This window comes from Akebia trifoliata, chromosome 4 (assembly GCF_017979445.1).
Source record: "Akebia trifoliata isolate Shusen 1 chromosome 4, ASM1797944v1, whole genome shotgun sequence".
Lineage (NCBI taxonomy): Eukaryota > Viridiplantae > Streptophyta > Magnoliopsida > Ranunculales > Lardizabalaceae > Akebia > Akebia trifoliata.
In genome coordinates, this window is record NC_141378.1 from 42,425,727 (window position 1) to 42,453,710 (window position 27,984).

The 27,984-nt window shown below is 35.2% G+C and overlaps 1 protein-coding gene across 2 annotated transcripts; it reads right to left on the minus strand.

Moving 5' to 3' along the window:
- Positions 1 to 255: 255 nt before the first annotated feature.
- Positions 256 to 27,292, minus strand: LOC147405076 (protein MICRORCHIDIA 2-like). 2 transcript variants are annotated; one of them, XM_086441196.1, is made up of 18 exons: positions 26,793 to 27,292; positions 26,563 to 26,637; positions 24,980 to 25,014; positions 24,652 to 24,730; positions 24,476 to 24,565; positions 21,150 to 21,225; positions 14,976 to 15,054; positions 14,749 to 14,880; positions 13,368 to 13,466; positions 12,797 to 12,898; positions 12,555 to 12,704; positions 11,318 to 11,410; positions 10,553 to 10,577; positions 10,329 to 10,440; positions 8,819 to 9,125; positions 7,034 to 7,122; positions 706 to 748; positions 256 to 599 (listed from the first exon to the last, which is right to left on the minus strand). In XM_086441196.1, the coding sequence occupies exons 1-18, from the start codon at positions 27,034 to 27,036 to the stop codon at positions 483 to 485; spliced, it is 1,947 nt and encodes a 648-aa protein (XP_086297322.1). In that variant the 5' UTR covers positions 27,037 to 27,292; the 3' UTR covers positions 256 to 482. The 2 variants fall into 2 exon arrangements, with proteins under 2 accessions (XP_086297322.1, XP_086297321.1); XM_086441195.1 differs by having other exon boundaries at positions 10,526 to 10,577.
- Positions 27,293 to 27,984: the final 692 nt, after the last annotated feature.

Below are 27,984 nucleotides of genomic sequence, written 5' to 3' on the forward strand. Positions count from 1 at the left end.
TGAACATTCGCATGGAAGATTGGCAATAAAAATCAGGAATTTCTGACGAGGTCGAATTTGTAATAATAATAATAAAGAAAAAACTACTACATTTCATTTTAAACTTGTCAAAAAATATATATATATATATACAACAAAGCAAAATTTTACCGGAGATTTTCCCATGGTCACAAAGCAACAGTAAATTTTGCCAAATGCACAGATGATTTGTGGACCTCAGAACCAAGCAATCACCAATGCATTCCACCACAAAAATTTCCATTTCAACAGCCAAACAAATTGATCGAAACAAAGGTTTCACTGAACTATACATCAATAAAGAAGCCTGGACTGGTGTTTAATGTCATAAGAGAACTAATTTAAGGGGGAAAAAAAACATATATATAGTGGAATATAACACTACGATTCTAACTTTTTAACTAGTATTAGAGGTTGCAAAAATTTTGTGTGTCTGATCAAGAACTGTTCGAACATTAACCTCATCATGTCTTCTCTGTTTGTTGCTTCATAGTCTTATGCTTCCTTTGGCTTTCCAGATGTGAAGAAAGTTGAGAACATTTTCTTTTGGTTTCCTCCAGCTCTCTTTCCAGTTCCTCAACCTATTTGAGTCAAGATGCGCAAAAACAGAAATATGTTTTTTTTGCGGTCTCACAAAAGAATTAAATCAACTAATATTTTTATTTCCCAATACATTATTTCACATACCGTCTGTTTTAATTCGATCTCCTTCTGTCTGTGCTCTTCACACCTGTTCAAAAGGGCCGAACACATCAGGTTCAAATCAATCATAAAGTTTTAAGAAACCTCTCTGCATAACAAAGAACATTGAAGCAAATAATTGGATATCAAAGAGGTTGGAATGCTAGAAATCTGTACTTAAGGGAAAATGTGACCGTCGCTAATTCTAGCTAAGGGGGGTGGGTAGTTGTGCACACCAGGAATATTTGAACCAATTTAAAAAAATAAAAAAGAGCTCCTATTGGCATACCAACTTTTACTTATTACATCCCAATTAAAAATAGAGAAAAAAAGTGAATGGTTAAGAATAACTAAAAGTTGGGGTGCCAATAGAAGCTCTCATTTCTTTTTGTTTGTTTGTTTGTTTGTTTTTTTTTCTTTTTTTGTTGCTGCTAAATTTCTAGTTTTGGGGTTTAGGATTTTATATGAGCCTAATCATAGTAGTAAACTGTTGGGCTTTGTGGAGCCTAGTTATGTTTTGATCCGGTTGATGACCCGACCCGACCCGACCTGAATAATGTTTGCGTGGTATTTTGATGGGATATGTTCTGAGGCTTAGTCCATGGAGTGGAGGCTTGGGCCGATAGGCCGGAGCGCTTATGGATAAGCCTCCTGGGGGGACCAGGGGGCAACACCCCCGGGAAAATTTTTTGGGCCCGTTTTGTAATCCATTGTGTATCTTGTGCGCATTATATAGAAGTCGTTTTTGGTGATTAAGGTTTTTTTAAGGTTTTGGTTGTCGTCTTTGAGACTGGAGCCGCACTTTGTAGTTCTTCTCGAAAATAGTGAAATCTCTGTAACTCCGTGGACGTAGGCAAATTGCCGAACCACGTAAATACTGTCTTGTGCGTGTGATTGTTTTCTTCTTCGACGTGTGTTTTTTCTCTATTTCTTGTTTCTCACAGATTGAGAATTTCGGGTTGAATTCCTTACAACTGGTATCAGAGCCTAGGGTTAGGTTTGAGTGGGAGCAATGGTAGAGGAAGCAGGAAAGACGTCTGGAATAGAAAAGTTCGATGGCATAGACTTTGCGTATTGGAGGATGCAAATTGAAGATTATCTTTATGGGAAGAAATTGCATCTGCCTCTTTTGGGGGAAAAACCTGAGATTATGAAGGCTGATGAATGGGCTCTTCTTGACAGACAGGTACTGGGAGTTATCAGGTTAACTCTGTCTAGGTTTGTTGCACACAATGTTGTAAAGGAGAAGACCACAACAGATCTGATGAAGGCTTTGTCTGGTATGTATGAAAAGCCGTCAGCAAACAACAAGGTGCATTTGATGAAGAAACTGGTCAATCTGAAGATGGCAGAGAACGCATCAGTAGCACAACATCTGAATGAATTTAACACCATCACAAATCAATTGTCGTCTGTAGAAATTGATTTTGATGATGAGATCCGTGCACTGATCGTTTTGGCTTCTTTACCAAACAGTTGGGAGGCAATGAGGATGGCAGTGAGCAATTCTACAGGTAAAGAAAAGTTGAAGTACAATGACATATGAGATTTTATTTTGGTTAAAGAGATTTGCAGAAGAGATGCAGGCGAAACCTCAGGATCTGATTCTGCCCTAAACCTTGAGACAAGAGGCAGAAGAAATGATAGAAATTCAAATCGGGGCAGATCAAAATCCAGAAATTCTAATCGGAACAGAAGTAAATCTAGATCAGGCCAACAAGTACAATGCTGGAATTGTGGAAAACAAGTCACTTTAAGAGGCAATGCAAAAGTCCTAAGAAGAAGAATGAAGATGATTCTGCTAATGCTGTAACAGAAGAGGTATAGGATGCATTACTTCTTGCAGTAGACAGTCCACTTGATGATTGGGTTTTGGACTTAGGAGCTTCGTTTCATACCACTCCACACCGAGAAATCATACAAAATTATGTTGCAGGTGATTTTGGTAAGGTGTATTTGGCTGATGGTTCAGCCTTGGATGTTGTGGGTATGGGAGACGTCCGAATATTATTGCCCAATGGGTCTGTTTGGCTACTGGAGAATGTTCGACATATTCCTGACTTAAGGAGGAATCTGATTTCTGTTAGACAACTTGATGATGAAGGGCATGCAATATTATTTGTTGGTGGTACTTGGAAGGTTACAAAGGGAGCTAGAGTATTAGCTCGTGGAAAGAAGACTGGCACTCTATATATGACCTCAAGTCCAAGAGATATAGTTGCAATTACTGAAGCAAGTACTAACACAAACCTGTGGCATCGCAGGCTTGGTCACATGAGTGAGAAAGGGATGAAGATGCTGTTGTCTAGAGGAAAGCTACCATAATTAAAGTCCATTGATTTTGACATGTGTGAAAGCTGCATCTTAGGAAAGCAGAAAAGGGTGAGTTTCTTGAAAACTGGCAGAACACCGAAGGCTGAAAAATTGGAGTTAGTACACACTGATTTGTGGGGGCCTTCTCCGGTCGCATCCCTTGGAGGTTCAAGGTACTAAATCACCTTCATTGATGACTCAAGCAGAAATGTATGGGTTTATTTTCTGAAAAATAAATTTGATGTATTTGAAATTTTTAAGAAGTGGAAGGCCATGGTTGAGACAGAAATAGGCTTGAAACTAAAATGGTTGAGATCAGATAATGGAGGAGAGTACATAGATGGAGGGTTCAGTGAGTATTGTGCTGCACAAGGAATTAGGATGGAAAAGACCATTCCTGGGACACCACAACAGAATGGTGTGGCTGAGTGCATGAACAGAACTCTCAATGAGCGTGCTAGGAGTATGAGGTTGCATGCTGAACTACTAAAAACTTTCTGGGCTGATGCTGTTAGCACTGCAGCTTATCTGATAAACCGAGGACCATCAGTTCCCATGGAATTCAAACTTCCTGAGGAGGTTTGGAGCGGAAAAGAGGTGAAGTTTTCCCATGTAAAGGTTTTTGGTTGTCTTTCTTATGTTCATATTGATTCTGATGCTTGTAGTAAACTTGATGCAAAATCAAAAATATGTTTTTTCATTGGCTATGGTGATGAGAAATTTGGCTATAGGTTTTGGGATGAACAAAACAGGAAAATCATCAGAAGTAGAAATGTGATATTTAATGAACAGGTTATGTATAAGGATAGGTTAAATGTAGTGCCAGATATTACAGAGATAGTTCATAATAAATCTGAGTTTGTCAACTTAGATGAATTGACTGAAAGTACTATTCGAAAAATGGGTGGAGAAGATAAGGAGAATGTAGATTCACAGGTAGATCAGAGTACACCTGTAGCTGAAGTTCGCAGATCTTCCAAGACCACTAGACCTCCACAACGTTATTCACCCGCTCTAAATTATCTCTTGCTGACTGATGGTGGTCAGCCAGAATGTTATGATGAAGCCTTGCAAGATGAGAATTCAAGCAAATGGGAGTTAGCCATGAAGGATGAAGAAAGGGGTCAAATGAGCAAGGTGCCTTATGCTTCAGCCATTGGCAGCTTGATGTATGCTATGGTGTGTACAAGGCCAGACATCGCACATGCAGTGGGAGTTGTGAGCAGATTCATGAGTAGATCTGGTAAGTAGCATTGGGAGGCAGTCAAGTGGATTCTGAGATACCTTAAGGGTTCATCAGATACATGTCTTTGCTTCACAGGTGCAAGTTTGAAACTGCAGGGTAATGTAGATGCTGATTTTGCTGGTGATGTTGATAGTAGAAAGAGTATTACAGGGTTTGTAGTTACTCTGGGTGGTACAGCTATATCCTGAGCTTCAAATTTACAAAAGATTGTTACTTTGTCTACTACAGAAGCTGAATATGTTGCAGCAACTGAAGCTGGGAAGGAGATGATTTGGCTACATGGTTTCTTTGATGAATTGGGCAAGAAACAGAAGATGGGCATTCTACACAGTGACAGTCAGAGTGCAATTTTTCTTACTAAAAATTCGACTTTTCATTCAAAGTCGAAACATATACAAACAAAATACCACTTTATCCGGTACCTTGTTGAAGATAAGTTGATAATACTCGAGAAGATCTGTGGATCTAAAAACCTGGCAGACATGTTGACTAAGGGTGTCACTATTGAGAAGCTGAAGCTGTGTGCAGCTTCAGTTGGTCTTCTAGCTTGAGGATAGGAGGATGAGTTGTAGGGATGAGGGATTGTATTTCGGAAGATTGCAGTTGATGTTGGTGGTTGAACTAGTCTCCAAGTGGGAGATTTGTTGGGCTTTGTGGAACCTAGTTATGTTTTGATCCAGTTAACAACCCGACCCGACCCGAATAATGTTTGCGTGGTATTTTGATGGGATATTTTCTGAGGCTTAGTCTATGGAGTGGAGGCTTGGGCCGATAGGCCGGAGCGCTCATGGATAAGCCTCCTGAGAGCCCAGGGGGCAACACCCTCGGAAAATTTTTTTGGGCCCGTTTTGTAACCCATTGTGTATCTTGTGCACATTATATAGAAGCCGTTTTTGGTGATTAGGATTTTTTAAAGGTTTTGGTTGTCGTCTTTGAGACTGGAGCCGCACTTTGTAATTCTTCTCGAAAATAGTGAAATCTCTGCAACTCCATGGACGTAGGCAAATTGCCGAACCACGTAAATACTGTTTTGTGCGTGTGATTGTTTTCTTCTTCGACGTGTGTTTTTTCTCTATTTCTTGTTTCTCACAGATTGGGGATTTCAGGTTGAATTCCTTACAGTAAACAACTAATGAAATTGTTTGAATGAGCGATATAATGTTAAGATTATAATTTGAGCCAAACCTTGGAAATGTTTGAAGGGTGTTTGAATCCTTAATTGGGGTGTATAAATAATTTAAGAAATTGGGGTGTAATAAGTAAAAGTTGTGGTGCCAATAGCAGCTCTCTAAACAAAAGGATATCATCCTCATAGCCCTAAGAAACTTCTTATTCCCTCCCTTTTAGAAACAACATGTCGAAAAAGTTAATCTCCATATATATTTTTTTCTTTCATGTATGGGTATCCAGACATAGTCCGACTAATCCCATGGACATGCCCGTCACCACTTCCAGCACGTGCCTTGTGTACCTGGCCTTTTAAAGCACCAGGGTGGTGGCCAACATGGGGTGAAGTGAATTGAACTCAGGACCTCTGCTTCCCGAGGCATGGTCCTGACCATCTCACCAACCCCTTGTTGGTTAATCACCATATAAAATGGCCTCTAGATGAGGAAGCAAAGATGTGCCAGTTTTGGAAGAGATCCAACACCAATGATGACAATATCCAACAAATACCAACAGATCAAGGAATGATCCCCACCCCTCTCTAGCCACACCACATTGAAGCAAAATACGATTTACATCTTGGCCTTGCACATGGAACAAATCCTCATCCAAGGAACCAGAAATGCATGCCAACAAGCTAGTAATGAGATCAATCTTGTAGTCATTCACATTCCAGTCACAATAACAAAGATACATGCAGCCTTTCTGAAGCTCACCAGCCTCTGATATATGCAAAGGCATAGGATTGCTTCTATATATTATGAAGTTTCACATAACTTTTAGTGGATTGAATTATTAACCACCCTAAAAACCCACTTTCTATACTCTATCAGTATTGTCTTGGATCAATGGCTAATGTCTGACTTGAAACCAGATGTAAGGATTTTTAATGAAGTTTTTGGACAGGTTAGTAGTTGTATCCAGTACGCTAACCTAACTAACTAAATGTTCATTTGCATGATATCAATTGGTGCACCTTTGATTGTAAGACAAACAACATTCACGACAAACTTTTTTTTTTTTTTGAAAAGTATTCACGACATACTAAAGCCCTTTCTGGATTAGTGATCTTTTTTTTGAGATGCTATTGGCACCCCAAATTTTACTTATTACCCCCAATTAAAAATAAAGAAAAAAGGGTATGGTTGAGAATAAGTAAAAGTTGGGATGCCAATAGACGCTCTCTTTCTCTTTTTGGTAGATTTATATTTTTTGGGTTTAGGATTTTCTATGAGTATAATCATAATTGTAAACATCTACTAGAATTGTTTGAAACGTGTTATAATGTTTGGTAATGTTGAGATTATAATTTGAGCTAAACCTTTGAAATGTTTGAAGAGTGTGTTTTAATCTTTAATTGGGGTGTAATAAATAATTTAAAATTTTTAGGTGCAATAAGTAAAAGTTGGGGTGCAAATATCAGCTCTTTATTATTATTATTATTTTTTAATCCGGTCAAACAGGCCTTCTAGTCTCACATTACTGATTTGGACTACACTTGAAGAAATCCTATAGCACATCAATAATGTAAGTATGGGGATAAAATAACAAATGCTTGGCAAAACAATTTTAGGAATATTGCAAGATAGATGAATGCATAATACTTACTTCATGAATAATTGTATGTTCTCTTCACATATCTGATCAACTAATGCGGAAGATGAGCTATCTACTGATGCCCCTTGTTCACAAGAACCCTGTGTGATGATTAAACATGAATTAAGTTCGAGTATTCAATCTTCAATTGCAGCTAAATAATAATACAATTGAAAGTAAACTAGTATGAAATAGAAACAGAGGAGATATATAGGGTTGGGATTCATTGACTCAGAGAAAAAAAAAAAAATACATGATCCCAACTGTAAAAACAAAAAATCCAATGATTGAGATTTATCCTCGAAATAAACGTCCTCGAGATTTGTGTTATGTGGATAAATGCAAGTCCCGGCCATTGGACTTCATGTTTACATGGTTGAGATCATGTTTTTTCTCATGAGTCATTCAACATGGGTCATTGGAGCCCGACTACAATTTTGTGGGGTATAAACGAAACGGTGTGTCCCACTCTAGTTACAGTGGTGGGATCCACACTACCCATTTTATTGCCTTTTCTCATCCCCCTTTCAATAATATCCTCCAATTTTACTATCTTTCTTCTTTTGCTCACTTTTTCAATGATACCCCTCTAACTTTACCATCTTTCCTTTTTTACCGGCACGAGCAAACTCTAGTTATAGATATAGATAGACCCCCCCCCCCCCCCCCCCCCCCCCCCCCCCCCCCCGCTCGGAAATACGCATAAACCAAATATGCATGTAAATGCAGATATTTAGGAACAAACAACAAAAATAAATAAATAAAAAGACAAATCTTGGTAGTGACTCACAAGCAAGGTATTAAATTTCGATTTCGGTGTCTATTTTGGTTAGTTTGGAAATGAAAATATTTCGATCAGTGAGGAAATGAATACAATTTTTGAAAATGACAGAAATATAGAAGAAAATTTCATCCCCTATAGGAAATGATAAACTAGGCATTAAAACAACTGATGAAGTCATCAAAATACAATAAACTACCATATGGAGTGCGAAATTGAATATCAACAACATTTTGTAAACACATGCATGTGTATTGAGAGGCTGACGATGAAAATGAGAATACAAATGTTGTGGTAACTACATACAACTTAATATATAAGACATTAAAATGAAGAAATTATTAAGTATTGCATTTATGTGTTATTATATTTCTTTTATTTTTTGAATAAGTATGAATAAATTGCTAATGAATCCAACTAATTAAAACATGGCTGATTGTATGCGTGCTTATATAAATGTACTAATATGCTTAAAATACATTAAAATAAGATGATATAGATAACTAACTAATCATAATTCATATATAGTAACGGATGAATGTTATGCGCAATTTTTTATTAGTAAATACTATGTGTAATTTACAAGTTCTTTCTAATAGCAATTATAAGTTTTTTCAAAAAAGAATAATTTGGTCGGAATTTACTAATCATCAAAATATTTCCACCGAAATATTGCATTTTCATACCTAAAATTTGATAATTTTGATCAAAATTCACTATTCATCGAAATATTTTGCAAAATGAATAGTGATTTCTACCGAGATATATACAAAAAGAAACTGTCAGTTAAATTTCGTGTCGGAGCTTGTGGAAATGGAAATATTTCGGTGTATTACGTGGAAATATGTCAAAATTTAATACTACGATCACAACATATCCACTCCCTTCCATCGGGTTACATGTACATTGCATTTGCTTGCATTCTACCATCCTGAACCAGGAATTGTTTGTGAGACATGCTTGGTAAGGATTAGTTAGGAAAAACAAAAACCAAAAGAAGAGCTAATAACACTTACGGCTGCAAGTCCAATGATAGGTTGAACAGCAGGCAAATCCTTCTGAAAATTAGCAGTGAGGCCAACTACGGGCTGTGTATTACTCAATCCCGGCTGCAAATTAGATGCAAGTCCAACGACAGGCTGATTTAAACGCATTTCTTTCTGCAAATTAGCTGAAAGACCAATGACATGTTGATCCGAAACCAATTCGTTCTGCAAATTAGCTGCAAATCCACCAAAAGTTTGATCCTTGGGACATTCATTCTGCATATTACGTATATTGGGAATTGGTGACTTAAGTCCTAGTAAGTGGCAGTGAGTTTTCCTGCATTATTCAGAAAAAGTCAAACTCAGAATCTCAGAGGAGTAATTAAAACGCCGGCTCAGAAATTTGAACAGCAGAGTCAAATTCTTGGCTTTGTTACTGAATGGAAAATGACTCACCATAATTAACAACATTTGCTCAAAGAGAAAAAAATTTAGGTTGATAGTATCTATTTCTAAGGCTACTACAGTCACAAATCATTTTTCCCTAATTAGATTACAAAAAAAAAAAAAAAAAAGGAAATGAACAGCTCTCATCCCTAGAGACTAACTAATCAAGAAAGCTGCTATTGGCACCCCGACTTTGACTTGTTACACCCCAATTTATTAAATTATTTATCACACCTAAATTAAAGATTATACGTAACTATTCAAACATTACAAAGATTTGAGTCAAGTTATTTATCAACATTACAAACATTATAACACTCATTCATAAAATTTCAGTAGTTGTTTACAATTAGGATTAAGATTAGGCTCATATAAAAAAAATTCTAAACCTAAAAATAGATATCTAGAGAGAGAGAGACTATTGACACCCCAACTTTTACTTATTCTCAACCATTAACATTTTTTTTAATTGGGGTGTAACAAGTAAAGGTTGGGGTGCCAATAGCAGCTCGTAATTTAATATGATTCTTTTTTGAAACATGGCAAACCAGGAGGTCAAGAAATGGACACAGTAAGGTGTGAATTTTCTTAGTTGATAAAGCCTGTGAGTAGAATAAATACCATAGAATTGGGTTCAATACCGGCCTTCAAATGCTTTCCTACCAAAAAAGAGGTCATATTTCCCTTACGACTGATGTTTCACTAGATAAAACTCTCCCCAAAAGAAAATGGCACAGCAAAGGGTAAGAAACCGGAGGCTTTGTGAGGCATTTCTCATGGAGTTAGATATATATTCCATGTACAGTATTAAGTTTTCTTCGGGCCTTTGGACAAAATAAAGAGAGGAAAATTCTAACTATGGATAAAAGATTTCTATTGATCCATTTTTGTGCAAACTGACCCATAGACAAAAAGTTAAGAACATTTGGAAGTCTAGAAAAAATAATTACCAAAAAGAAGCCAATTTAGCTTTTGAAGAGAGAAAAAATAGGAAACATCATATGTTGGTGTTAAAAAGACAAACATTGCTATGAACACCCCAAAGAGCACAACAGAATATTACGACCAAACTGGTTACACGGAAGTAACAAACCAGTAATCTATGATCATTTGTTTAAGCCTCATTTCCAGTCGGAGAAACAGAGCAGATCTTTCAAAATCCTGTTTATCGTGTGCCGGTTCGATAAAATTTGCTTCAAGAAAACCTGGCATATATACAAGTGAAGTGATATAAATAATGGAAATTTAAAAGAAATAGTTGGAAATGCGATCCTTGGAGAAAATGCATACCAATAACACCATTGCCTCTGCTATTACCTTCACTAGTGACTTTCCAGAAGGGCTGAAACAATGACACCAAGGCACCACATAATTATTGTGATTTGTGTGTTGCCAATACTCTTAGGGAGTATGAAAAATTCTGTTACTAAGGCCATACATAGTATGGAGTTGACCATTTGCATTTTGGAGGACCATTGTCTTTGCAAATATTTGCAATGCATGTTTGCTCGCTTAATGCTAGGTTAAAAAACATACTGAAAGGATTATCTTTGGTCATTCATGAATGTTGCTCAGAAAAGCAGAGAGAGGGAGATAGGATCTTGGGTGCACCACCACCACTTTGGGGGTCCATTTTTTTCAGGAGAGATTCTATGACCACACCAACTTTTGCCAACAGCACCCCAATTCATATGTAAATCACCATAGAATTAACACACATCTAGTGGTGCTGTAAGTAAAAGTTAGTGTGGCAATAGAAGCTCTCTTTTTCAAGGGATGAGAAGAAGAAAAACAAAGAGACCAGAAACATTAGCAGAACTCCAGAGGACTTGTGTATGAAAATAATTTTTGGCTGAAAATTTGAAAACTTTGTGGTCTAAATTGTGGGGATTGAAAATGATTTACAGGAACCTTCATTTACGGGCAACACAAAGAGCCAATAAACGTAGATTCCTGTAAATAATTTCAATGCAAATGATTTTATTACATGTCAAGCAGAGCCTAGTTTGGAGTAGAAAACATCATAGGAAAAGCACCATTGGAAATAAGTCTTAGATGTCCAATAACGTAATAGAAGCATACCCTGATAAGGCGATTTTTATGGTAGACATTGAACCCACTAACTCCAAGAGCTGGGGCTTCTTTCACAAATCCGATTGTTGTTTCTACAGAAACCTAAAACCTCTATGTTACTATCTGTTTATGCATATAGAAATATACTAAAGAGAAACAGATGCAGCTTCAAAGGTAATTATACAGAAATGGAATCACAAGAAACTAATAAGACAATGAGTATATGCATCTCCAAAGAAAATATCCACAACATTATAGAACTGAATATAATAGTCGGGAAAAATGACACACACACAAACAAACAAACAAACAAACAAAAACTTCCATCTACCACATTGTACTCACAAAGCAAGATATAATACAAAACATAAAATGAATACGAGTTGTACTCTTCTTTGGGATTCGTGAGATAATGAATACGAGTTGTACTCTTCTTTGGGATTCTAAATGAATACGAGTTGATAATCTCCCCAAAGTTTGCCCTAGCCTTTGCAATTAATTACCTCCTTTACCCACACTCTTGCAATTTCACTACCTTGACTTCGGTCTTGGTCCAACGACTCTAAACTTTAGGTCATGGGTTATCAATAATCCATGAAATAAAAACAATCGCTAAAAATGAATAAAAAATAAATAATAATTTCCTTTTACTGGGTTCTACAATTTTATGAGGAATTTTTTTACTTAGAATTTTTTTATGTGTTTCTGATAGTTTGAGTGTCCCAAGAGGCCCGGCTACCCAAGGGGTCAAAAAATAAAATTGTCAAGCTATTCCTTGGTCAAGATCAATTGATCTATCTACCTCCACATTCTGAATGTTTTAAACTAATTTAAGGCCCATGAGGCTATGTGTTCAATATTATTGCATGAATAATTGATTATTAAAATAAGAGTGACATTTTTAATGAAGTGATCATATAACTTTACCAAGCACGTGGCAAGTAAGATTAATAATAAAGCTCTCCGGCTGCTATTAAGCAAATTGTTTTGAATAGTAAGAGTAGTGGTCTTGAGAAGTCTTAGACATACAAGTTGGATATAAAGATAAACATAGATAGTTTCAAAGACTAGAATGACCATGATGATAAGAGATCCAAGTTTAGAAAAATAATTGTCATGTTCATGTAATAATTTAATTTAAGCAAATTTTTTAATAATTATATGATAGTCCGTGTGCAACGCACATGCATTTTACTAGTCTATCAAAAGGAAGTAATGAAAATTTGTGTTTTTTCATGCAATTTACCTCTTTTGAAGCAATCCCAAGATTTGGTCTGTACATTACCACTTCTGAGAATTTCAACTCATCAGAGATATTGAATTGCTGAACAGGTTCCCCTCTTAATATTATATGGAAATTTGGAAGTTTTCTGAGATACAACATCGAAGCATAAGCCTGCAATGAAAAGTAGATTAATATATGTATATGGATGCATCTAACACTTAAACACTGAGCCTAATATACATCACAGAAGTAAGAGACCACACCCTTAATGAATAACGCATACGGTAGGAAATATGAGATTCGATTAATCTGTCATGCTTTTTGGACAACTTTCCATTGTTAACTTCATCTCTCAAACGTATATCCTGTAAGTAAAAGAAAAAAAAAAAGATGTACACAATTGGTGAGAACATGCATCTTTCCGGGTAGATTCTTTCTTTTGCATCACAGTACTATCCTGAGTTTGACATGAAGTGGAACCCATTTGGGCTTTCTTCAATCTAACTGTGTTTGAGGTCAGTCAAATTTTATTTATACAGTATACCATACACCACTAAGAGGATTACTATTTTAGAATATTTTGGCTTGGGGATCATGTAATTACTCTAGGTTAAGGATGCACACCAATGCCAAATACTTTCAATCTCTTTTCTAGGGAAGAGGACTTGTACAGGTCCTATAAGTTACCTATGAACTTCTACTAGATAAAGATTTGAAAATTAAAAATAAAATAAAAAAAGACGATGAAGAAGAAAAATGATATAGAACACCACATTCATCATCACATAAACTATTTATTTTGGTAAGTTGCATCACCAAATAAATCTGACATACCTCCTCATCATGGTCAAAATCCAGTTCCAGAACACCATCATCATTAAGCCATAGATTATATACAATAATTTTTGTTCCATGAGGTCCAATATCATCAAACTGAAAAGTGCAAAAGAATCTAATTAGAAAATACGATTAATGCCAAAAGGCAGAAAAAAAAATTTCTAAATTCATATTTAATAGTTCTAAATAAATCATGAAATTAAGTGCCACAACCTAAAAATGTACTGTTCCTTCTAACGTCAAAATTCCCCTCAATAGAATAACAAGTTAACTAAAATGTTATACATAAACATAATCAACAACAGATCCACCAGTTATTGACATTTGATTTGACAACTCACAGACAAAAATAAACCCAAAAAAGAAAAGCACCAATGTATGTCACACAAGAAATAAATAAATAAATTAAAAATTAAACTAGAAAGCCATACAAAAGATTCCTTTTTAGCCAATTAGGATACAGCAAAGCTCCACACTGCCTATGTAATGTTTTTTTACACTACATTTTCAGTCCAAGCCCCGATGATGGAGAGTGACATCAAGTAGGTAAAGAATAAGGAAAAGAACTTAATACCATATAGAAGAATTAATATCAATGAACCATATCAAATAAGCACTGAATTACTACTGAATCATAAAATATCTTTAATAGATGCATAGTATAAAGGAAATTGAGAATGTAAATCATATAATTAATAGATGCAAGTGTGGAGTTTTATCTTCTTCTTTTTTATTTGGTTAGTTCTGGTTATCTTCTAAGGATGTGATAGATGCATTTGCTTTTGGCCAAATGGCTTTCTGGGAATAAGGAGGAAATATTGGGAAAAACCTGACTTCCACTATTTGTTGGACCTTTGGAAGGAGCACAATTACCGGATCTTTCTAATGCAAGTCTTCATTGCGATTCATTGGTTATCAAGACCGATTTCATGGCATCTGGAGAGGATATCCTACTTAATTGGGAGGATCTTAACTGTGTATGATTGTCGACCCCTTGCATATATTTTTTCTTTTTTCTCATTGTTGTGTTCTTAAAACCAATTTCCTCCTTTAATTTCAGTCTTATCTAATAAATTCTTATTTTATAACGCGAAAAAATGAATTAGATGAAACCAGGCTTCAAAGTGTACAACTTGAAAACCTCATAAAATAAATGGAAATTAAAGAATGCAAAACAAATAAACCAAATACAGATACTCAAAAAACAAAAAAAAACAAAAAAAACAAAAAAACAAACAAACAAACAAAACAAAACAAAACAAAAAAAACCAACAACAACATATGCCATAACTTCTATCAGTAATACAACATGTAAAAGAACCTAATTTAAAAGACACCAAGATAGACTAAAAGTAAGGTTTCATCTATCCAAAAGGACCTGTAGCATAAGCTCCTCCTCTGAAACAAAGGGAGACCACTTGAGGATAAGTTTCAAGTTATTAGACCATTCATCCTGTGAGCTATAAATTATCGGTTTCATCTGTTCAGAATCCGATAGTTCAAAATCAACCTGCGTCGCAAGCAGAAAAATATGTATGAAGTTTAACAAATAAAAGAAAAAGGTGAATACCTCAAAAGGCTACTTAAATTAAGACGAGGAATTACCATAGGAACAATTACATCATCCTGCCCAGTTCTCCTCAAAAATGTATACGAGAGAAGACCAATGCTTTCTGTTGTACGCCTAGGAAAATCATTACAAACAATTATAAAAATGATTGAAAGTTCCAACAAGGACTTACTGGAAGCTAAAGACAAATTCTATACAAAAAAGTCAATCGATGAAGCAAATACGAGCATATCAACTTTAAATAGTGCACTTGCTAAAGGACTTCAACGCAAGCATGTGTATACGGACTTCATTTTTGCATAACAATGTATTGTCAAGTACTTGAAGGGTTCCTTGGGACGAAGCTTTATATATAAGTCCAATGGTCATACTCGTATAGAAGGGTATACAGATGCAGACTGGGTAGGTTCTCCTTTAGACAGGAGATCCACCACAGGGTATTGTATGTTCTTGGGTGGTAATACTGTAACATGGATAAGCAAGAAATAAACAATTGTTGCTAGATCTAGTGTTGAGGTCGAGTACAAATCCATGTCACACACATCTTGTGAGCTAGCTTAGTTGAAACACATTCATAAAGAGATAGGTTTTACATTAGAAATGGCTAAGTCTCTTTTGTGACAACCAGGTAGCCACACACATACTTCTAATCATGTGTTTCACGAGAGAATGAAGCATCATGAAGTTGATTGCCACTTTGTTGGTGAAAAACTCCTGAGTGGTGAAATTGCTACTCTCTATGTGAAGACCAAAAATCAACTTACTAATTTGTTTACTAAGTCATTGGGTTGTAGTAGGGTGGGTAACATTTGTAACAAGCTGGGATTGTACGATATATATTCTCCAGCTTGTGGGGGATTGTTAAGAGTAATAAGTTATAACTATTAGTTGGGGTAGAATCGTCTTTTTAACTTTTGTAATTGTTATTTGGTTATGATATATAATAAATTGTTTGACTAGGGTTGGAGTCAATTTCGACTCCTCCCACATTTTCTCCTTAAACTCTTAATTTATAGATAATGATTGAGAAGCAAATCATCAATATACTTTCTCCAATGATATCAAAACACGTTCTCTTTATATCTCTCTATCTATATATATGGGAGTGGTTCGGAGGCCCTAAAGAGAACCAAGTAACTGGCCAAGTTTTTTGAGACGTTGGATCTGCCAAGATCCAACAGTCTGCAAACATCATACGGTTTTAAAGATAAAACTGTAGATAATTAAAGTTTCCCCCCTGTTCAATTTTTAAATTCTTTAAGATATCCCTGTAAACACTCTCTTCTTACTTTCTCTCCCTCTCTCAAGTTATAGAAAGAGTTCGAACGATTCTTGCCATCGTTGTCTCTCTCTCAAGTTACAGATAGGGTTCGAACGAAATCGCCATCTCTCTCTCAAGTTACAGAAAGGGTTCGAACAAAATCGCCATCTTCACAACCCTCGTCTTCTTCACACTCACTCGAACGAAACCCGAGAGACTGGAGGCCCTAATTCTCTCACGCAAGCATCTCTTTCTCTTATCTTCTTCGCGTGAAGCCAAGAAGTCTTAGGTATTTCTTTCATTCTCGGTCTCTCTCTCTCTTTGAAATTACTCGTCTTCATCCATCCATTCTTACAGGTTTTTAACAAACACTAATTTAATTTTAAAACATAAATCTACAATAATGCAATTAGGGGTCTCCTAATATGTAGCAAAATCAAAATTCCTAATTTTTAGGGTTTCAATCACATCAATTTCACTATAAGTTTTAATTTTTCGTGTTATTTCTTAAATCATTACTAAGTCACATTTTATTTGTAAGATTTAAGCATTCTTTTGTTCTAAATTTATAGTGTATAAGATTATACTTTATGTGATTTTTGACTTAAATGTAAACTATGAAGATATCTCAGAGAGAGTTCATTTGCACTGTCCTAGAATTCAGTTGGTCACCAACTAATGCTAGAACCTGAATGATACACTCCATAACAAAGTAAATAACCAACAGTTTCATGAGCTTCAGGACAAAACATTATTTTTTGACAATCTCATGGTTATTAGTAGTACTTTATAATCTTTTATAAATAGCTTTCATGAAGTCATATATCAAGAGATGGCCTTGCAGAATGGCTCAATTCCATTTTAGATTGGGTGAACATTAGACTTCACTATCCTTTATGGAATTGTTCACCCAAATTAATAATTGGATAAATATTTATTTTCCAAATTAATATATTTTTAAAATTCCAAAAGTGAATTAGAGATCCAGTGATTGGTAGTGTTACAATATTGATTCTAAAGCTATTTTGTAATTGCAATTTAATCTAAAATAAATATTGAGATCCCATTTGTGTTATAATTCAGGCCCATGTTAAAGAGTAACTTCCAATCACTGGGTTGGCGGATTTTAACAAATTGAGTGCTAAGCACATTTTTGGTGCTGATAGGTAAGAACCTTAAAGGTTTTTGGTTCACTTGTGAATGTAGTACTTAATGAATATTTGATATGATAGGGCATTTGAAGAAGTATGAAGCTTTTGTTTTGTGTGTGTAAATGCTCCCACTCTTAAAGAGCCACATAATAATAGCCTTGTTGTTTCATTTGAAATGAAATGAGGGTGCTGAGGAGGACAGAAATCCATCCACTATTTTGAAATATGAAACAATGCCAAAAAAAAGTTGGGCTTTTTATTTGCCTTGTGCCACATGAAACATTATACTTTGATCCAACTTAGACAGAAAGTATAGAATCAACAACATAATATCAAGATCGAGTCTCTCAAGGACATGATCTAACCATTGATACTCTGTCTAGATTAATAGTGGTGGGGTTTCAACAGTGAAGCCACACACCTGTTGTTAGGTAATATCGTGTAGCAAATTATAGGTATTATCATTTATGCTCCACTTGAAGCCCCTTTATTATATGATTTGCTACATGATATTACCTAACAACATGTGTGTGTGGCTGCATTGTTGAAACTCACCGCTGTTAACCTAGACAGAATATCAATGGTTAGATCATGTCTTTAAGAGTCTCAATCTTGATATTATGTTGTTGATTGTATACTTTCTGTCTAAGTTGGATCAAAGTATAATGTTTCATGTGGCACAAGGCAAATAAAAAGCCCAACTTTTTTTTGGCATTGTTTCATATTTCAAAATAGTGGATGGATTTATGTCCTCCTCAGCACCCTCATATCATTTCAAATGAAACAACAAGGCTATTATTATGTGGCTCTTTAAGAGTGGGAGCATTTACACACACAAAACAAAAGTTTCATACTTCTTCAAATGCCATATCATATCTCAAGTATTCATTAAATACTACATCCACAAATGAACAAAAAACCTTTAAGGTTCTTACCTACAACACCAAAAATGAGCTTAGCACTAAATTTGTTAAAATCTGCCAACCCAATGATTGGAAGATACTCTTTAACACGGGCCTGAATTATAACACAAATGGGATCTCAATATCTATCTTAGATTAAATTGCAATTACAAAATAGCTTTAGAATCAATATTGTAACCTTACCAATCACTGGATCTCGAATTCACTTTTGGAATTTTAAAAATATATTAATTTGAAAAATATACATTTATCCAATTATTAATTTGGGTGAACGATTCCATAAAGGATAGTGAAGTCTAATGCTTGCCCATTCTAAAATGGAATTGAGCCATTTTGCAAGGCCATCTATTGATATATGACTTCATGAAAGCTGTTTCTAAAAGATTATAAAGAACTACTAATAGCCATGAAATTGTCAAAAAATGATGTTTTGTCCTGAAGCTCATGAAACTGTTGGTTATTTACTTTGTTATGGAGTGTATCATACAGGTTCTAGCATTAGTTGGTGACCAATTCGATTCTGGGATAGTGCAAATGAACTATCTCTGAGATATCTTCATAGCTTACATTTAAGTCAAAAATCACATAAAGTATAATCTTATACACTATAAATTTAGAACAAAAGAATGCTTAATCTTACAAACAAAATGCAACTTAGTAATGATTAAAGAAACAACATTAAAAATTAAAATTTATAGTGAAATTGATGAGATTGAAACCCTAAAAATTAGGAATTTTGATTTGCTACATATTAGGAGATCCCTAATTTCATTATGTAGATTTATGTTTTAAAATTAAATTAGAGTTTGTCAAAAACCTGTAAGAATGGATGGATGAAGATGAGTAATTTCAAAGAGAAAGAGAGAGAGAGACCGAGAATGAAAGAAATACCTAAGAGTTCTTGGCTTCGCGCGAAGAAGATAAGTGAAGGAGATGCTTGCACGAGAGAATTAGGGCTTCCGATCTTTCACGGGTTTCGTTCGAGTGAGAGAGTGTGAAGAAGATGAGGGTTGTGAAGACGGCGATGGCGATTTCGTTTGAACCCTTTCTGTAACTTGAGAGAGAAAGACAGCGATGGCGAGAATCGTTCGAAATCTATCTGTAACTTGAGAGAGAGAGAGACGACGATGGAAATTTTGTTCGAAACCTATCTGTAACTTAAGAGAAAGAGACGGCGATGGTGAGAATCGTTTGAACTCTTTCTGTAACTTGAGAGAGAGAGGGAGAGAAAGTAAGAAGAAAGTGTTTACAAGAATATCTTAAAGAATTTAAAATTTGAATAGGAGGGCAACTTTAATTATCTCTAATTTTATCTTTAAAACCGCCTGACGTTTGCAGACCGTTGGATCTGCCAAGATCCAACGTCTCAAAAAACTTGGCAAGTTACTTGGTTCTCTTTAGGGCCTCTGAACCGTTCCCTATATATATATAAGTTGGGTTCCGTTGACTCAAGAAATGACACAAGATCTTGACAGTATAAACATAAAATCTAACGGTAGAGATTTTATGTGTATCTCAATCATACATATCCTGATGATACTTATCCCGAGGATAATTTTTCAACAATTAAATTTTATGTTTATACGATCAAAATCTTGAGTCATATTTCTTTGAGTCAATGGAACCCGACTCTATATTATATATAATTTTAATAACAAAAAAAATATGAAAGGGGGCCAAGATGGCCACCCAACAGTACAATAGAGAAAAGAAAAAACAAAGCAAACAAACATAGGTAAGCTCAATCAAACACAGATTGAATCCCACTTAAACAAAGTCTTCAAAAATAGCTTTCTAGACTCCTTCAAGATCTTGCTCCAGGAGAAGATAAGCCCCTTGATAGAGATGATCTCATGCAGGGGATTCCCCTTCCCTTCAAAGATCCACTTGTTCCTTTCCAACCAAATCCCCCAACACACAACAAAAGGAGTTACTAACCTAAGGGTTCTTTTTTCAAAGAGAGCTGAGTTAAGATGCCAACATTGAATCAAGCTAAGACTAAAGACAATGAAACAAAACAATTGACTCCTCACAAGATTTACACATGTAGCAATAATAAGTGTGGATACTCCCATAGAAATCATTATGTCCATGATGAGGATTTTCACAAGGACTACTTACCAAATAAAGAAGGAAATCCTTGATTGAACTTTTGGACCCCAAATGGAAATGGGTGGGAAAGAAGGATGGTTAGAGTTCTTCTAAGCAAAAAATATTTTTAAAAAACACCGGTTAACATGATCATACACCTCACATTCTCCATGCCAATTTTGTAGAAATTCCCAATTATGCTCAATGAAGTCTATAGTTGGATAAATTTGTAAGCTATAATAGCCTCATCAGGAATTCGTCTTCTTAGCACAAAAACACCTTGAATAGGTGAACAAATGATATCCACATAGATTTTAAATCTCACAACAACAGTTTTGGCTAAAGTTCTATACACACTTCCTACAAACTATATAGACCTAAAATCCATTGACAAACTATATAGACCTAAAATCCATTGAGTTTTGTGTAGTTACATTCCTCCTTTCTTCGAAATTAAGTCCCTACAATTAGCTTCAATATTTCCTATAAGAGATGTTTTATCATGAAATTCTGTCACTGCTAATGACCTTTTCCTTAGTAATTGTCCAACACCATGTAAGATGCAATGCAAAACCATATGGATCCAAAGCTCAATCCCTTTTCATTCCCTTGAACATTGAGCATTGGTCAAAACGTCATTAATAGGATTGAAAGCAATTTAAGTTTGTGCCTTGCACCTAGATTCAAGGAACAAATATTACCTTCCACAAGTCGACATCATTAATAGGATTGGAAGCAACTTAAGCATGTGCCTTGCACCTAGCTTCAAGGAACAAATATTACCTTCCACGAGTTGTACGACTGAAAACAATTACGTCAGAACCTAATCGCATGGTACTTGTCTTGAACCCATTACCATCTGCAAAATGAAGATACATGATGAGTTTTCAGAAATACAGAAAAGAAACCAAAGAAGGCAGGAAAGGAAATGTGAGGGAACTATGGAAGCACTCACAAACTTTAGGGTACTAACATTCAGCCAACATTGGCTAAAAATATAATTTTGACAAAAAAGGTTTCTTCAAAGTTAATATTCAATATTTTCAAGTGAGGTATACTTTGCCTTAAATATTGCAGTAGTATGTAATGCCACACACTATCTGTGGCAACCAAAGAGAGATCAACTCCACAATACACCACCTAGCCTCTTAGGATACGAAGCGTGACTTGTTCCCCATCCGAATAACTAAAACAGACTATATCCATGACCATGACCAAGAGCTAGTCTATTGTCCCGGCTTCGCATGCAAGAATCCAACTCCCAACTCAGGCTAGTCAACATCCTAACACAAAGAATAAGGAGTTCGACGATCATCCGAGACCTCGCAATTAATGTGGCGATAGCTTGAACTTTAAAAAAGCTAACTCTTACATTGAGTAGCCCTTTTTGCCAAACATTGGCACAAGTTCAGACATGCATTGGGCAGTGCTGGAAAAAGGCACAAAGAATGAGGACACCAAGTAATCATAACTAGCCAGTAGAAATATAATTCCTCAAGGACAATTAGTCAAAGCCGAAAAGTTCATTCCATTACAGATAGGAAGTAAATTTAAAAAAAAAATTATGTTGAACAATGTTACTCTGTCACAATTAAGACTAACTTGATCGTTGGACTCAAATCGTAGGTGTGATAGGGATAAGCTTAGGGACCAGATTTTGTGATATTGATAGAACATTGGAAAAATTAGCAACAATAAATGGTGTCGTTCGTGGGAATTCTTTCTTTTCTCGTAACTCTCCCTTGATCATGATTTTCACCTTGCGGTTCACTTGCTCAGCCCTGAGATTTTCTCTCTTCTTTAGGAGAAAACCAATACGGAAAGATATGGCATAAACGAGAAGATCTAAGTCCAACCTTGCGCCCAATGTGGTTGATGCATATGAACGAGGAGCGGAGTAGATGTGGTACCACTTATATAAAAATAAAAATAAAATAAAAAGATGTGGTAGCAGCCAATAAAGTTCCACCACCTGAGATTCAGATGCTGGAGAAGCATAGAGGGCTAATGAGAGGAGAATGGCCCAACAACGTCAAGAACAATAACAATTTAAGGGTATTGTGGGATAACTAGTCCTTGCATTAGTAAATGGAAGATTCAATGACAATTAATCCCCAAGAGCAAACCTTGTGAAGTACAAATACAACATTGACTAAGAAGGTTCATCATCTGATAGACGTTCAATTAAACCTTTGTAAGGGGTTATTTTGTCACTTGGCGAAGTAAGAAGCAAAGTGTGGTAGATAGATCTAGTACGAAAGCAAAATATTGAGCTATGGCTCACACTACATGAGAGCTCATGTTGTTGTGGACTTTGATCATTGAGATTGGATTTTGTATAAGAGGATGATGAAGTTGCATTGTGATAACCAAACCACACAACATGTAGCCATTTTTGTGAGAACAAAATGGTATAAAAAACATGGCATAAACAAGGCAAATCTCGATGATCGATTCTAGGACAAATTCAACAAACATCTCGAGACATCAATTGGTATATTTTAAATCAGACTTTGTTTAGATAAGAATGTAATCTTTTCCTCAAATAGAAAGTCTCCTAATTGATTAAGGAGTTTCTATTTCTATAATGAGATGGATTTGGATAGGAAATCCTTGATTGGTGGTCTTTTCTATTAGGGGTTTATTTCATTTGTATCTATAAAAAGAGAAAGACCTATTATATAAAAGGGGGAAGAAAAAACGGATTGAAGGAAAAGAAAAGTTTTACAATAGTTTTGAGATTAGTGGAATAGCTCTTTGGAGCCCGGAGATGTAGTCCAGATTTGTAACGAATCCTGTGAACAAATCATGTGTATTGTCTTTCTCTTTTCCTTTTCTTTGTAGATTCTATGTATGAATGTGATCTCGTGTGTGCTTTCAAGAAAGACAAGGATATTTGTCAAGGGTAGATCTCGGGGAATCGACGGCATGTGAGATTTTGCTCCCACATCAGCAATCGAATTTTGCATTAGAGAAAGAATAAAGCATATTGAAGTTAGTTGTCACTTTATTAGAGACAATGTAGCAAACCCATCTCTACTCTTGATGTGAGATCCCAAAATCAACTTGCAAACATGGTTATAAAAGCTCTTGGCCATGGTTATTTGGAATAAATTAAATTAAAGTTCAACATTTATGATATCTATGCTCCACCTTGAAGGGGAGTGTTGGAGCTCAATATGGGCCACATGTTTGTAGGTGCAATAGGGGTTTAGACATTAAATATAATTGTGTAAGGAAAGAACAAGGACTTTTGTTTTTTATCTATTACCAATGGCATTATAGTAATTTCCCAACATTATGAATATGATAGAAAGAAAAGGGGATAGTAAGAAACTAATCCCATCCCACTCTCTAATTATCCAATCGATGTTCTTCTTATACTTTCTTCTATTCTTTCTTTTCTTTTCTTCTTATCTTCATGAAATTCTAGAGTGGCAGTTCACAAGAAGTTGTTTGAATCCCATTAGAAGACATCGCCAACCAGCATTGAGGCATCATTAGGGAGGAGTTCGGACTATTAAAAGGTTAATTTTGTGGATGCTTCAGCTTCAAATATTCTAGTCAAGAGGAACCGAATATGCCACTAGGCTTAAAGGCATTCTAATCTTTCTTTGCAGGTTCCTTATCCATGGAAGACAACTTGAAAATTGCCATTCTTTGGTCACCAAGGAACCCATTGGCCTCCCCCAGTTTGCCAATATATTAGACATGTTCTGAGGATGTGATTTTTAAAGATTCTTCCAGTTCAGTTTTTTAGAAGTGTGAAAGAATCATTTGACCTAGTCGTCAAACTATATCTCAAATACACATCAACCTTTTTATATGGGGGATTTCCTTCCCTAGATTCAACTATGATAGTTTTTTTTTACTTGCTTTTCTTCTCTTTAATTTAATATAAAACTGCTTATCAAAGAAATTGTTAATGATCTCATATAAAACCACCAAAAATTAACAGTTCTACAATATCAAAAAAAAAGTATTATGCAATATGGTTCAAGGCCAACATGATATGGAAGATAAAAATATAGGGCAAGCAAAATATGAAAAGGAGTTTAAATACAAGTAAACTTGAACATAGAATGAAACCAAAGGCCTAAGAAAGTTACATTGTCCAATTGTCGTGTTTGACTTCTTTTTCGAGTACCCCAAGCTCATACATTGCCGCATACACTCGGGATCCATTCCCCCTCCATCATCTGCAAGGTATATTTTGCTACTAATATTGACATTTCGTACAGTACATCTATACCATTACTTCAATATTAAAATACACATATTATACCTTGGAAAAGTAAAGCAGGAGCATTATCCTTTGAATCATAGATTTTATCCACCTTCACAAAAGTAGCACCGGTGCATATCTGAAAAGTAATGAATTCATAAGTAGACCACAAAGTTAATGATAATGAGAATTCTTCAAGAGACTAACAATGCCATTGAACAAACATAGCTCATAGTATTATGTGAGATGAGAGGTGTAAATTTTTGTAAGCAAGCGACTTTGAATAAAATTGTACACAATACCATGTTGCATCAACAAAAATATCAAAATAATCCACCTAAATAAATTAAAAAAAGGCATAAATGAATAAAAGCACTATGTTATTTACCTCGTCAACCGCATTATCCAGAAGCTCTGCTATTGCTGCATAAAACAGAAATTCATAATGTATTTTCACATTTAGTGACTACAATTTGTAATGTTAAAATGGTTCCATGGAAACCAAGCACAACTTAGCTGTAGTTGAATTTAAGGAGTTCCATCCCTTCATCATAAGACAGGTGCATGGGGGGCATAGAATAACGTTAATGAGGCATGCATGCTTTGTGAAGGTAAGAGAGGGAGAGGGTTATATGGTGCAACTCATAAGATTTCTCTATAAAATATAAAATGTACAAATAAAAAGAGAAAAGAATATTTTTTATGAAAAAAATCTTAAGCAAGGAAGGATTTTATAGATAATAAAAAGTATACAGTAAGAAAGGGGAGATCTCATATACTACAAAGATCGGAACAACGGGAAACCCATTAATTCTCCACTCCCAATGGGAGGTCCTCAATAGAACTAAAAAGACTTAGAAGCTTTAGTACTTGAAGGAAAGAGGGCCAACTAATCCACCACTGATTCCTTTCCCCATACACATGCTTTATAGGAATATGAGTGTGCATACACATATATAAGAGCTAGTGTTTGTCGCATTCAAGAAAGATCAATCTATACCACTCTTTGCAAACAAGTGACTACTTTAAGTGGTTCTACTAGCATCTTAAGGTAGTAATCTACACGCTATCTCAAGAATTGGGGTTGGCAACATGAATCCTATTTCGCTACTCAGCTCATCTACGAACTATGATAAGGTTCTGATAACATTTTATGTTGTCTACTAACCTAATGCTCACATAGGTAGAGTTAGTATCTTACAATATGAACAACTTTTTTTTTCTCTAAAACCTACCCCAAGACATAACAATGCTTCTTTTGTAGTTCAACACATATGAAGATAAAGATGAAACAAAATTTGTCACTATAAACGGTCAAAGACATCCAAAAGTTTTCCTTTTTTTCCTTTTAGCTATGTTTATCATCTATAACTAAAAAATATATATATGGACTTAAAGTCAATCCTTAATGTAAACCAACGAGTATGCATTTACAATTGGTTTCCATTAGGGATCAACTTGGAGCCCATACTTGTTTGCCCCAGTTATAGCTAAAGTAATTGCTCAAATTCAAAAGAAAGTATTCCTTGGTGTATGTTTTTACCCAAGAAGCATTATTTATCGTGCACACGTGTTGTTTTGTTTATCTTTTGTTTGTTGGAAGGATCTCTTTAGTCTTTAGGACCTTCAATAGGTATTCTCAAACCTTTAGTCGGGCCTCAAAAATGATCCGAAATCAGTGATGAGGAGTGACATGAGTTGGGTTAGTTAAGTTATTATTATGGTTTAGATTACGTTCTACAAGGTACACAACGATTTGTTTCAGAATCCTTAAGTTAGTTTCTATTGCCGCTAATCAAAAGTAGAAAAAAGAAAAAAAGTTACTTCCTTTGGTTTAGATGATTTAGTCTCATTTCTAAAACCTAACTTTGCGAACCCTAGGCCTTGAAAATTCATCAGAAATACAATGTGTGGTATATTGTAATCATACCCATTATGAAACACAACTGAAATACATTAAAAAATAAAAACCTCCAAAAGCCCATTTATGTGAAGTTGCATTGGAATGCAGAAACTTTGGATGCACTCGCGCATGCTCTAATTCTCCTGTAAATTAAAAAATAAAAATAAAAAAAGATTAAAAAAAATTAATCTCTCAATTTAACACTCTAATTTTACTTTTCAAAAAAAAAAAAAATTTAACACTCTAATTTTAAAATTAATGTTACAAGTCTGAATAAAAAAGAAATAGGGAGACCAACCTTGACCATAAGCCGATTTCGTGGGACCAACATCAAAATCTCCAGCTTTCCAGAAACTTCGTGACCCGAAATTTTGATTTTGATGGATTGAAGACGACACAGGAATTGTTTCAGATCCAGAAACTTGTACAGGGCGTAATAATGTGTCGTTGTTCCTCGTTTCGACTCCAATTCGTTCTTCTTCATCATCGCTACTAGCTAATTCGACGACATTAATATAGTCTTTCTCCTGTTTCACCGACATTTTCCAGCAAGAACTGTTTTCTAGGGTTAGGGTTTATGTTTCTGATTCTAAAAGAAATCCTGAGAACAGGCTTCAACGAAGATCTTACTGACAGATATTTAAAAAAATTAAAAAGAAAAAAAGAAAAACTTTTTTAGAATAAAAATTGGAAAGACGAAGTATGAGCCTATGAGGTGTTGGCGCCTTGGTAGAGAAGAGAGCAGAGTACGTTTCCGTGCAAGCTACACGAACATTTGTGTTTGATACAAGTATTTGATAGCAAAAAATTCCCCTTCTGCTAATTTGGTATGGATAGTCGTTAAACCGAACGCGGCAAATAAACCGTTTGAGTGACACACTCCACGTCATGGATTTAAATTCCGTCCGGGATACCGAATTGACTCCACCGAGTCGATATGGATGTCAAACCATTTAAATACAAGAATCCAATCGACTTGATATTTTCAATATATTGAAAAAGTCATATCATATCTAGAATGAGTCAATGTGAAGGGTGATTCACACTGGTCACGATGATAAGGAGATGACTAAGGCAAGTGGTCACGATCTTGGATGATTTTTTACAAATTTTACTAAGTTAAGCTAAACTTATATGTGATCTTGCTCGGATATTCTTACTAAAAGAGAACAATCCTTTCTATTTCAATATTGTTGTCAAGATTTTTTAATAGTTATTGGCAATGTTTTAAAAACTGGATCAGTCATTGACCTGTATGATTGAAGAGGTCGATCAAAAGTTGTTCGACCGGTGGGTCTAACTGGTTTTGGACCCAAATATGAAACATTCAATAAATATTTTTTCCTAAAATAAAGTAACTTTTACCTCAAAAACTTGATCCAATGTCACATGAGGTAGATTATAAGGTTTTAAGAATTTTTGTCAAAGAAAACAATAAGGAAATTTCCCGTTGATTTGAATTTTAATTTAAATTTAAGAATTTAGTTAAT

Excerpts from the sequence above, each read along its gene's own strand:
- LOC147405076 (XM_086441195.1), bottom strand. The coding sequence starts at position 27,036 with ATGTCGGTGAAACAGGAGAAAGACTATATTAATGTCGTCGAATTAGCT. Across the intron at positions 12,899-13,367 it reads ATTTTGACCATGATGAGGAG|GATATACGTTTGAGAGATGA; the intron begins GTATGTCAGATT and ends TTTTACTTACAG. Across the intron at positions 12,705-12,796 it reads GTATGCGTTATTCATTAAGG|GCTTATGCTTCGATGTTGTA; the intron begins GTGTGGTCTCTT and ends TTTTCATTGCAG.